At 44.6% G+C, this 13,143-nt stretch overlaps 2 protein-coding genes across 8 annotated transcripts in view; both read left to right on the top strand.

Moving 5' to 3' along the window:
- Window positions 1-13,081, top strand: part of SHLD1 (shieldin complex subunit 1) — a 61,504-nt gene extending 48,423 nt beyond the window's left edge. For all 7 annotated transcript variants that reach the window (XM_062571471.1, XM_062571467.1, XM_062571465.1 and 4 more), the window contains one exon: window positions 10,712-13,081. In XM_062571471.1, the coding sequence (XP_062427455.1) occupies window positions 10,712-11,214 (503 nt within the window). In that variant the 3' untranslated portion in view covers window positions 11,215-13,081. The remainder of the gene's footprint in view (window positions 1-10,711) is intronic.
- Window positions 1-13,143, top strand: part of CHGB (chromogranin B) — a 44,290-nt gene that overhangs the window by 7,942 nt on the left and 23,205 nt on the right. The gene's annotated exons all lie outside the window — the stretch shown is intronic.

Here is a 13,143-nt window from a genome sequence, read left to right as displayed (position 1 = left end):
CCTTAGAGGGAAAAGCTGAGTTATAGCTGGCAAATGCCCTTACTGCCAAGCCTTTCTCCTAACTGGCTTGCTGACCTGTGGCTGAGAGGACAAAAATGAGGAAGATATGGATGGGGGCTGCTCTGGATGCTTGCTAAGTGACTTTCTTCTTTTTATGCTTTCTTGTACTTTTGAGGCGCTTAGTTTGCAAGCAGCACGGCAATCCCTGTGGAAAGCTAACTGATGAAATGGCAAAACCGTGTTGTTCAAAACTTCATTTTCTACCAGGCTGATTTTGGAAGAGGTTTTCAGTGATCCCAAAGATGGTATGGGGATAATTAAGAAAAAGCCCTTGTGGTTCTCAAGCCTCCAGCATTTGTGAATGGTGTATAAATGTGCTTATCATTCTAGTCCCATAATCCTTATACTTTGCTTTTGTGTAATATTGCAGCTGAAATAGAAGGGTACTTTTAAAGTAGTAAGCCAGAATGCATGGATGGGTGACAGACAAATACTTCCAAGGTATTAAACTTGGATATATTGCTTGCTTTTCATAGTGCCCTGTTGCAACTGTCTTCTGTCTCAAGTTTCCTTGATGACTGTTTTGATGTATCTGACTCTGCCACCTTCAATCTGAGGATGTTTCCTTTATTAGCTAGTGGAAGACTGAGAGAGATCTTGCCTCCCTACTGAAAAACTTCTGTCCTTGTTTGCAAAGCCTGGTTGGATGGATATCAGATGTGTTGCTGCATCTCACGACTGATGCAGGAGGAAAGGCCCCCGTGAGGCCATGACAGGATGCCACGTGGCTCTAAAGGCATCATCCTCCCTATTCAAATTTTCACCAGAACATCAGATTTCACCTTCTTACCTGTTATTTGCCTGAATTTATTTCTTTGGGTTTTTTCTTTCCTACTCTCGCTTTTAAAAAGTAGCGTGAGCCTTGATGTGTATCTAGCATGCAGCGTAATTTCTGGAGCGTGGCACAAATGAGGAGCTTGGTTTTGAAGTCATCTTACTGCAACATTGCAAGGACCATCAGGGAAGCTACACCTGTGCTGGCCTTTCTCCGTTGTTAGTGAAGGCCAGGCCTGCCTAGAGGTAGGAAATTTTGATCTGAAGAGGGACAGACCGCGCAAGGAACTCAGCTATTTCTTTCTTGTTTATAGAGAGTAAATCCATTTGTAGATGATTGTCATGGTGTTTCCACACTAACACTTTTGGCCTCAGAAAAAAAGCAAGACATCAGGGTGTTCAAAGCCAAGAGCCAGAAGGCACCTGTCTTATTTTCCCGTTTATATACTGTGTGATCTGTTGCTGATTGGGATCTCCAGATATTTGTATGAGATAAAGAATTAGTAATGTTAAACCTCAGAGGGCCTGGTTTTCCTCCAGGGGTAATCTCTCTAGCTTCTTTTAACATCAGTGAGAGCACTTGAATATTCAGTACTTCAGAAAATCAAGCCACTGATTTGGGTTCTGCATCAGAACCTAAATCAGTTGGTGGACATTGTGCAGATGTGTGGTTGGAGGGGGTAAAGAACTGGAAATTATATTTAAGTCAGCTATTGCTTTCATTTGCCTTGACTCGATTTTAAAAATCCACTACTTCTAGAGTATTTTCTTCTGCTCACACTAGCTGTTTCACTGGCCCCTTGCGGTACACAGGTACCGCTTCCATGTCAGAGCGCGGGCCTCCGCGTCGTCTTCCTGTGAAGGTGGCTAATGGTGCTGGTAACAGGAGATGGCATACATCTGTAATAAGGCAAATCTTTTGCTGAATTTTTTACACTGCTCTGATTCTTTTGAATAAATGTTTTTCTCTTGACATGTTTGAAGAAGCACCTTAGTGGCTCTTAATGGCTCTTTCTCTTCCAGCTGTATGAGTAGCACTGTGTTCTTGGGTTTTCTGGGCAAAGTGTCATGTGTGACACTGCCACGAGGCGTAGAGGGTGGGACTGCTGAAACTTGAGCCTCTGATGACCTGCGAGAGCTGCCTGCTTCTCCTCCTCCTCGCCAAAGGCATTGGCTGAGGGTGGCTGCCTTTGCTTGGGGACTGAAAGCATGTGACTGAAAGATAAGAGTATTTAATATATTAAGGAGCGTATTGCTTTGGTGTTTGTTTTGACTTTAATATGTGCAAATACAGAGATAACGTTTCATTCATTAGGGGCTTGTAATCTCAAGTTATTTCCTGTCATTGGCAGTGGCCAGTATTGAATGGCTCAGAATAAGATGTAAGGTTTTGCTGTCTTCCTCCTCATCCTCCAAAACAGGTGACTGCAGTACACAATATGCTTCCTCTTAAACTCAGTTTTTGCCTCTAGTAGAGGATTTGTTAAAGCCCTGAAGAAAGGCTTAGTAACCCTTCTGGATTTATTTACTTATTTCTGCTAGAACTGTCTCTGATCACTAATTACTCTCCAGCCCTCTTTAAAATGAAGCTCTCTGCTTCATCAGTTCTGCACAGCAACGTTTGCAGAGTGTCTAAAAGTGTAACATCTTCTCTTTCGTGTTTCTGGCAAGACAAACAGCAAAGTTTTTCTCCTGTTTGTCTTTTACCTTGGAACTGTGAGGACTGTCTTTCATGAGTCCCTTCTCATCTCCGCGAGAGCTCTTCTCGCATGACTCGCGTTCCCCAGTGACTTTCTCACCTCTTAGATGCAGAGGTGGCCCTGGCAAATCTCTTTCCCAATTCCGGCGTTAACTAGCTAGTAACCAAACTCGGGGCCTGAACAAAAAATAATTCCGTAGCAAGTAGTTAGGGCTCATTGAAAAATTGTCCTCACGTCAGAAAGCTAATAGTTCACGAAGCGCTTGTGGAGTCAGCTGGAAAAGAGAATAGATGAGACTTGAATTTCTAATTTCTAAGCAGGAGGAGGGGAAAGAAAACTTTACAAAAGCAAACAACCTCGTTTGCTTTAGCTATGCAATGTGAGTAAGCCAGATGGCTCCTTCAGGTGCCATAAACAAGAACCCATTTTCCTTTGTACAATTCCTTTTGAATTTTGAGCAATCAGGCAGGCAATTTCTTGCTGGCTTGGAGTACCAGACTTTTGCTTTTATTCTGAAATAGAAAGCGTTTAAAGACAAATATGGTCTGGGGCTAAATTATAGCTTATATAGTATAAATGGAAATATTGCAAGTTATTGTTTTAAAAGATCTAATTTTCTTTATTTTAAGAAACAGTTGCTGCCTGCTCACAGGAAGAAAGGGATCACACTTGGTTCAAACAGCTGCAAACCCATCCATGGGCAGAGCAACAGTGCAGTCCTGCTGAAGAGAGGGCTTCCTGCAGGAAGATGGTTTTTTATTCTTACTCACAGAGGAATCCCATCAAAATCAGCACAGTTGAGGCTTGGCTTGGGGATGCTCATGTCAGATCCTGTCTGCTGCTGCGCAGAAGTCCCTCAGGATGTTTCAGAGTGGCTGAGGGGAGTCTGGTCTAGCCAGAAGGGCCGCGTGAACAGGCACGATGCTGCTCTTGCTGTCCCCTCCCAAAGCTCTCCTGATACTTAATTGGAAGCTGGCTAATTAGCTTAAGAAGCCTTTTCTTAGCATATTCTTGGAAATATTAGGGCCTTTAGCAGGTGAGTCTGACCCTCAGTTTGAGACTGAGAGGTAATAGGAAAGGAATGGATAGCTGCACATGAATAAAGCCCCTGGATGACCTCCTCTGCTGGTAAATACCTTTAATGTTTTCAGCTACATAAGCAGCTTTTTAGTATTTTTGTTTTAGAGAAAGGTTACTCATGATAGTAGTCTTTAACATCAGATCTTAAGAAGCTTTTTTTTTTTTTATATCACAATTTGATGCAAATAGGATGCTTCAGGTATTTTACTGCCTACAGATTCATAGAAATTAAACCAACCTACCTCTGTTAAAAGTTTTTAACTTTCCTATCTCTTCTTAAAATGGCGATGAACTCCAAGGCAAGAACTTGCTACATAAAAATAAAAGCTAGACGTGGTGGTTATGCCAATTTGCATCTCTTCGGAGATAACTGGGATCTTTGCAGTGAAAGAGGCTCCTTTGTGCTTACAGCAGGTGTTGGGGCAGCTGCATGCAATGCCTGTTGCTTGGGGGCCTGGCTGAGGATACACAAACATCAGGTTTTTATTTAGGGATTTTCCAGAGGTGATAATATTTAACACTGAGTGCTGCTGCTTCTGGCCATGTCTGTTGCCCTGGACCCTGGGGCTTGGTTGCTTAGAAACAGGTTTGTGAGAAGACAACGGTGCCTATTGCTCAGCTTTCAGAAAATAAGGGTGGTTAATTTGCAGCAGTTCACATGGTTAGCTGGCTCTGTAGTTAAAATCCATTGTGCCTCCTCGAAAAGATTTCATTTTCCAGAGTTTTCCAGCTGTCTTCAAAGTGTGGTATGGGAGTCATCAGCTGCAAGCTCTTGGAGCAGGACAGAACTTAATACCGAGCATGACATTTGGAAGAGGGTCCAGGAGGACACGTTTTGCCTGCTTATTGCATCTCAAAAGCTCTTTACAATTTGCCTGGCTTTTTATTCTTGAGCTTCAAATCCCTGATGGAGCGGGACATAAAGGGGGAGGGCTTGTGCTTCCTCAGAATAACTGCTTACATCTTATCCCGTGCAGATTTACCCTCAGAAACCTTTCACATCACATGCAGCAGGTCAAAGAAAAAAGAGGTGAGCCTGACTCACCCATGGGCTCAACCCAGTGCTATTCCTCCCCTTGCTACCTCCCTTTTCTTCTCCACTCCCCAAGTTTCTCCAGCCTCTGCCTTCCCCTCTTGCTGCCCTAGTCAAGGTGTCCAGCTCCTGGGTGACTGCTGGCTGAGAGTGTGCAGATGTCCCGGCTGAGCAGCCGGCCCTTTATCAAACGTCGTGGCCCATGTGCATCTCGCCCTTGGCTTAACAAAATGGTTCTTAGTGTCAGCCGGAGTCTCAAAGGTCCTGTCTCGTGAGCTATAGCCTTGCTGCGTATCGTGGCATGAAAAGGCTGTTCTCCGTCTTCAGGGAGACAGCAGTGTAGCAAAGCTTATTACATTCTTATTTTCACTTTCACTTCACCATTTAATTATCCCCCAGGAGCAAATTTTCTCTGTTTAAAAGTGCTTTTTTTGAATGATAGATAATGTCATTGAAAATTCTGTTTTGCTGTTGCTTTAGATGCTGGAAGGTTTCCCAAACAATGATGTGAATGGGAAGCAGTTTTCTGCAAGGCAGGGATGTGTGTGTGCAGAGACTGTAAACTATACTGTAATTCTTCAACATGGTATAAGAAGGGTTTTAGGATCTGTTGCTTGAGGAGGTAGCTCTTTGTACAGTACCTAGCACAGTGGAGCCTGGACTTGGTGTTTGGCTTTTTGGTGCTATTGCAGTTTAAATGTTACTAATAGAAGTCATATGAAGTAGAATACAATATCCCTTTATGTCAGTTGGAATATGCAATCAGCAAGTCCCACATGGGTTTTTAACTGCTGCAATCAATGGAAGTTTTGTTAATGCAAGTAAGGGCAATAGGATTTGGTCCCAAAGAATCCAGCTGCACCATGGCTGAGGTGGACGTGTGGATCAATGTGCTGTGTGAGACTGGGGTATAATGAGCTCCTGCTAAATTTTACCTAAATTTCCTCTCATTTTGCAGAGCAGTGTGGAATTGCATTGCCACGCTGATGTGCACACTCCTGCTGGAAATTAGCCAGGAGAAACTGCCAGCCTGTTGAAACAAATGAAAGATCATAATTTTATGCATAAGCTGTCTCCAGTGCTCAACGCACATGATTGTAAGGTGCATGGGTACACAGGTTGCTCCTCAGCAACACAGGATCAGGTTTGCTCTTGTGCCTGTACTGGTAAATCATTCCCTCAGCAATGTGGTTTGGCATGATATGCAGTCAGTGGGGAGCTCTGCCATATTGCTGCTACTTCAACAAGGAATTTCCTTAGGGTGCTGACAGGGCTGGAGCAAGTGTCTGTGATAATGTCTGTGTGCTCGTGTATCACTTAGTAGTGACCACAAAGGTAGGAGACCCTTTCCTATAGGTGAGCTGATTGCTTCTGTCTCTGGTCAGGTATGTCATAGCAGGTTGGCAGCAAAGAGAAATAGCAAAATTTATGGGAACACCTGAATGGCCCCTTAATGGTCACTATCCACAAACCTGCCTGGTAGCTTGTGGTCTCATCTTCCTGCGTGACTGCCCACAGAGGCAGCAAATGTGTTGGTGCTAGCAGGGACAAGTCAGAGGGGAGAAGAAGTGTGTGGGTAGGAGGAGCATGCCAAGGTGGGCAGGCAGGGATGTCGAGCAGAACTGGCTGATTTGGTGACCACGGCGGGAGGGCTGAGGAACCTTCCTCCTCTTCCTCTGAGGAAGGGTTTGGGAGCACCAAGGAGCTGCAATGTGTCAAGAGGCAGGTTTGCTTTGTAGTCTCTCGGAGATCTTGAACTGGGCCCAAAGCCATGTTGGTGCCTCAGGCGAGGCAGTATTTTGAGCACTGACATAGGTGTCTGCAACTGGAGTCCATCTCCCCCAGCTATAGAATAGGATCTCCTGCTTCTGCTTTTCTCCAGCCACTCTGGATCTAAGTTCTGCTCAGCCCCATCTACTCCCAGTGAAATCTAGGGCAAAATATTGATGACTTTTGGGATAGTGACACCTAAGGAAAGTTTCTTTCTTCTAGTACTCTCTTCTGTTTTTGTTTCCCCTCCCCCCTTTTTTTTCTTTCTCCTTTCAACTGTTTCGTTGCTCACTTCTATGGGAACCTTTGTTTGGAGTCGTTTGCTCAGACAAGCTGATCCTTATGGTGTCGTCTGGCCTTCCAAGCAGGCAGGATGGCTGCAGTAGGAAACAGAAGTGTTTTGTCAGAACATCACCTTACTGCTGTGTACCTATATAACCTCTGTCACTCTGGGATACTCTAGTTTCCAGTCAATCATTGACTTAGTTGATGATAGAGTGTGTTCCTAACCAACATCTGGTTGAACTTCAGTTACCACCATGAGCATAAGCGCAATCTGCATATCTCCATATTAATTTACTTCTATTGAAACAAATGATTTTCCCATTCACCTAGTTTTGGTCATCAAGGGTGGCACAACAGAGGCACCAAGAGAAATTCGGTCCTTATCAAGAGAAATCCACAGTATGGAGTCAGTCAAATTGAAAGGGTCAAAGGCTTGAATATTTGAAAAAAGCTGCAAGATTCACAGCAGAGCTCTGCACTTAAGAGTTTCTGTGTTCTCTGACATAGGCCAAGGTAGCTGCAGTTCTGGTGCTGTATGTTGACTTCTTGCACACAACCAGCAGTGCATCAAGCACACTAGCTGATGTCTTATCACTAGGGCAGGGGGGAAATTTTTCAGTGTTGCATGCTTGCTTGAAGGTTTCTGACATATGAGATGTTATGCTGCTCATGTCAATGGTCAGTGGCTGGGAGCCTTTGAATTTACATGCATTAAGATTGAATGTTTGAAGTTTTCTGGAGTTCTGTCACTGAAAATGAAAGTATAAAGTGGCAACAAAAACAGGAAGGGTTTAAAAACAGAATGAAACAAGGATTAAAAAGACTTTCTACACCCCTTGAAGACTTTTGCTGTGGAAGTTAATGTCTGTCTTTAGAAAGCCTGAGAGGAGGACTAATTACCCTGAAATCGTTAGAATTTAATGTAAATTAAGAGTTGAGGTTGGCTTCCCCCATCCCTGTGCTTGTGAACAAAGTTGCCAGGTTCCAGTGGAAAAGTCATTGGCCTGCATTACCTACGCAGGCTCCAAGCACTGGACCGGGAGGGACATCCTCCCCACCCATCCATTTTTTTGTACCTTTGTGAGCAATTTGCCATACCTTGATAATCATGGGCTTGGAAGCAGGGGGTCAAGTCCAGTGTCAGGTTCAAACACGTGATGCTGTGCTGGCTGCCTCCCCCGCTGCTGCTGAGCAGTCCCTTGCCAGCACGAGGTGAGCAGAGGAGCAGTGCAGGAGGTTAGCATGGGTGATGAGGTGAGTTAGTCATAGGTTTCCTCCACTCTATTCTTACCTGTTTAAGAAGGAAATCTCCCCAGTCCTGAGACACTGTGCTTGAATTGAGCATAAAGCAGTTAATAGCAAAGGAAGCAGCAAACAGCACAAGCCAAAACAGGCCTAACAGGGACAGCTGACTTTACACTCTGCCTCTATCTGCTTTAGTGCAGTTATAGGGAGCCTCAAACAGCTGCATGAGCTGCTTTAGCAAAAGTGCAAATTATGATATTGCAGACCTGTTGCATCACTGAAAGCTCAAAGCAGGAGATTTCATTGTGTGCTTGGGGGTAGGGTTATATGCTGAGAATTGGTTGCAGCAGATGGAGACTTTAAATTTTCATCAGCAGGGTTATAAACACAAAGAAAATAACCTTTTACCAGCCTCTGGGTTTTGTACTCATAAGCTGCAAATGCTGATCTTCAATTAGCATGGAGTGGGGGCGCAGATGCAATAATATACCTCCTTACCGATGATTATCCATCATGTGAGAATGAAATCAAGACATGAGTAATGGCCTGTTTGATTGTTGTTTTTTTTCCTCTTTTTTTTTTCTTTGACACCTGCTTTGTAGTATAAGTGAGTAAAAATTGCTAAAAATAATTTGGGTCAAATTCCCTGTTGATTAAACTCTATTCCAGGTGAATGAAGTGAGTTTTTGGCCCTGCTTATCTCTGCTCAGACTTCTGTAGGTATAGTCTGAGGATGTACTGGGAAATGCCACAAAAGATCACAAAAGATGCGTCTTCACAAGATTTAGATTGGTTCTGGGAATTCTGCATCCAACTTTTTGTGCCTTGCCTTAAGAAAGCTTTACTGGAAAGATAATCTGCTATAAGGATAAGGCCTAGTGCTGAATAAGAAGTATATAAATTTAAATCTGCAAATGAAAAAAAGATTGTGCTGCTATAATATAGTTGAGTACTTTCTGACTAATCAAGCCCCCAGATACACCCATGAATTACATACTGGTCATTTCTTTGGATTGTGCTTCAACACAGCATGACAGCTCTATAGTTCATGCTGGCTTGTAATTGCAGGAGAAGGGTGTAACAGCACTGCAAAGGCCGCTCCTGATACTGTGAAACCAACAGGACTTTGCCTTCCCTGGATCATACAGGGTTGAGATGTATAGCTGGAGGCAGCTACTACTTTTTTACAAAATACAACAGTGAGCTGCACGTAAGTAGAAAAAGCATAACATGGCACAGAGGTTTGCGATCGCTGCAGGAGTCGAGTGCAAGTTACACCGGACTGAATCGTCAGAGACGCATGGTGCTCCGGTTCCAGCCTAACCGAGGCACCCAGGCAGAGAGACTGGGCAGAGTGGGCCTGTTCTCTTGGGTTGGCTCTGGTTTGCTACCTTGTGGCATACGCTGATGTTAAAAGGAGGCCACTAAGCTTTTTGTACTGCATTGGAAATGATGTATTGCAGGCAGAAGGGAAATTCTTCCTAAAACTGCAGAATCGGAGATGAAGTGAAACTGAAAATAAAGGTCAAAAAGTTAGAGGGAAGGAGAAAAAGACAATAAGCAGTATGGATGCGCAGATACTTTAATCTCATTTTAATGAGTCCTTGAGCCCTCAGGAAAGGGAGGGAAGCCCTTCCTGCACACTGAGGGAAGCAGCACTGCTCTGTCACTGCACTGAGATGTCCTTTGAAAGCAATCTCTTACCAGAGAGGACCATACTCTGCTTCATATTCCAAAGCATTATAAAAGACCAAGCTATTTTCTGACTCCCTGTGTCCTGCTTATGTAACTCGTGGAGGACGGCTCTGCAGCCTCTGCCTGAGCCCTGCAAAAGTCTCTTGGTGACTCAGGTGCTTGGCAGAGAGGCTGGCAAGGAAGGCTCACTGGGGGGATCGCAGTTAGAGGGACTTCAAGGGCTCCAGAGCCAAGTGTTTGGTGTCAGGTGTTTGTGGAGGCTTTTTGTCCTGGGAGCTGTATTTGGCTTGTTGAGCTTCTCTGTCACACTGTTGCCAAGTATCTTGGTGCTGCTGGCATATTAGGTAGGCACCTGGCTGCAGAGTACCCCACTGATTGCACTGGAGTGGAAGTGAGCCACAGCCCCGACTGTCACTCGGACATGGGTCAGCAAGGAAGGAAGGCAAGAACTAGCCCAGAGTGAGCATTCAGCTTTTCTATAAATGTTATACAAATTCCTGCAAGCTGGGGAGAATATTTAGTGCAGCTGAATGGTGGAAACAGGACTGTGTGTGGAAGCTATGTGCTAGGTTTGATGGCTCTAGATCTGGTTGAAGGTTGCAGAACGAGACTGCACACATCATCCTGCAGGGGTAAAACTAGGCAATGTGGAAAGGGAAAGATTAGACTGAGGGGTGAAGAGAGAACAAGCAGAGGCCAGGCTGCTCGAGCTGCAAACTGAATTTGTCCATGGCTCAGTATTGCTTCCTGCAGTAGCAAATCCCAGTTGCCCCCTCTTTGGAAGTGTGGGTGACAGCAACCAGGAGGTGCATGCAACCAAGTAGCTCAAGTTGTAGCAGAGGATGAGGCTAGGGCACCAGTGAGATCCACAAACACTTCCCATCTCTTAATGAGTCTCTGCAGAAAGGCTCTCTGGCAGTCTAGCCAGAGTTTGAAGCAGCACTTCAGCTCGCTCCTGCGCAGAGTTTGTCAGCTAGACTGCAGCAAAGGGATGGGGGAGGAGGAAGGGGGGGGGGAACGGACACAGGTATGACCTGGTGACTAATGAGTTTCACTGATGTGTTTGCAGGAGAAAGCGGGCTACCCTCTGCAGTTCCTGGAGGCTGTTCCACTACAGGCGCTGAGAAAGCAAACACGATCTGTGCCCCAAAAGCTGGGCTGCATGAGCCCACTGAGCCTAGTGCAGCTGCACTATCATGGGTGTACAAACATGACAGTGCCGAAGATACTAGTGTTGGGAAATCTCTTGACAGCTTCTACAAAAAGTATTGTGAAACACAGTTGGGCAGAAGGGATCCCACCTGTGAGGCTGGGTCACGCTGTCTGTCGCAGAAGATCTCGGAGTTAGCAAACCGGGAGGGAATGAAATACGCTTTGCGTTGCCTGCAGATGGCCCAGGTGGTATTGAACAGAGATGGATGCAAAATCTTCCCAAATCACCCCACCACTGCTTGTTTCGCAAAGCCAGCTGAGGGAGAAGTTGTGCTGGAAGAGAGAACGAGAACACCTGGACTGTCGGATGATGTCCTGCAGCTCCTCTTGAAGCAAACACGGACAGCGCACAGCCCCTGACGTGTTGCATGAGACAGGAGCAAAGTGCTGGTTTGCTTCTGCCATCAGAGCTGTAAAGGATTTGTCTCCGCGTGGATGGCCGATAGCTGCGAGTGTTTGCCCATGAACATAGGATTCTGCAGTGTGTAATGCTGCTGGCCTGGCTGCACTTATTCCTGGCTCGCACCCGAGAGCAAAATGGGATCTGTGTGGTCGGGGTGCCAGTGGGGAGGTGGCTGCCGTGATGCTTTCCAACAAAGTTTGTTTAAAGGTGTCTGTGCAAATGTGTCAACCAAAACAAGAGGTCATAGGGATTTTGATCTGGGTGAGTTTCTGGGGCACAAAAAAAGTGTATGTGGGCATGTATGAGAGAGGAATACAGCTTCTGAGTAGATTTTCTTTTTTTAGCAGAGGAAAAAGAAAGAAAAGCTTTGTCGCCTTAGTGATGTTTCTAACACTTCAAATGCGCCAGCTGAGTAGAGTTGTGACTTTTTTTTTTTTTCCCTGTCTACATGAGCTGGCAAAAGAGCAAACTAAAATAGCTTCCTGGGGTGTTCTGCCACAGTGTTTGCAGGGAAGCTGTGGCACTGGAGCCTGCTGCCCTCTTATCCAACTACTGGGAAATACAGAGCACCAGGGAAAAGTAGAACTAAACTCTGAGCAAGTCCAAGCTGGTGGTTTGGTTGGTTGCTTCAGTGCTGATTTCTCCATCTCTCTCCCTGCTAAGCAAATGCCAGTATATCCAACACTCTGCTGCTGCAGATGCCCAGAACTTGCCCTGGTTTTAGTTGGCAAGATCACTACTGGTGTTGATGAGCCCAACACATGGGTTTCCAAGCTTGGCTTGTGGTGACCTGAGTCACCAGCTCCCAGCTGCTGGCTATGGTCATTGCCATGTGTGTGGACTTAACTGCTCAGGAGACCCAGAGCACTGTAATCAATCATTAGAGCTTCTGTTAACTAATTTGCAATTAAGATTATAACATTTGTGTTTTTGAATGATGTCTCAAACTCTTGCAGAGACACTTGGGTGGGAAAAGATAGTTGCATAATAGTCATCACTCAGCTTGCCAGGCCCATTGCTTTGATGCAGTTTTTGCTTTGCTTTACAAAATGCTGAGGATTGAACACTTCTTCTGGAAGGCTTGCAAGTCAGAGAGACCTGCTGGGAAAAACTGAGTTTGTCTTCTCCAAACTTTACTGTTGGTTTTCATAAAAATTTAGAACAAACCTAATTGTTTTATGATTTGTTTTCATAATGTAGATGCTTAACGAAGCAGAATAGAGCTCAGCTGGATGTATTAGGCTCCAAAAATCACATTGACTTTAATGTTAACAAAACAAGTTAGCTATTTAGGGGAGTCTGACAAACTTGCCAGACACCTAACTGGTGTTAGGAGTCTAAGTATCTTTGAGTTTAAAATACCTAATCATTCCTGCCATAAAATGAACTGCTCCATGTCTGGAGAAACCTCTTAATTTTAGGAGGTGTTTCGTTGGGATTTTATAGCTCAATTGCTTCTATTAAGTTAAACAAGACTGCTGCATGGAGAATAAACACCCATCACTCCTTTTCACACTTGCTGCTAATTAATTTTTTACGAACCTGTGCTGGAACCTGCTGTATGTATTTCCAAGTCTGCTGAAAGCCAAATGATATGCATTACTCATTTCCTGATAAATGTCTCCTTAGTTTATTCAAGACTGGGGGAAATGAATGCATCACTCCCCTCTGTCAGATGTTCCAGGCTAAAACCCCCAATTGTTTTGAACACATTTCACTTTAAAGAAGCGCAGTGCTATTTGACATTTTATGGTGCTGCTCAGAATAAATTGTAATGATGAGTATTATTGCTGCTGAGCAAAAGCACAGGTGGTCCGCCATGTCTATGTTTGAACTTCTTAAGCTGATTTGCAGTTATAACTAATGGAATGAACAAAGCTGGATTT

Source organism: Rhea pennata, chromosome 3 (assembly GCF_028389875.1).
Source record: "Rhea pennata isolate bPtePen1 chromosome 3, bPtePen1.pri, whole genome shotgun sequence".
Classification (NCBI taxonomy): Eukaryota; Metazoa; Chordata; class Aves; order Rheiformes; family Rheidae; genus Rhea; species Rhea pennata.
Note: the sequence above shows the minus strand (reverse complement) of the source record. Positions and strands in the feature narration are given on the sequence as shown.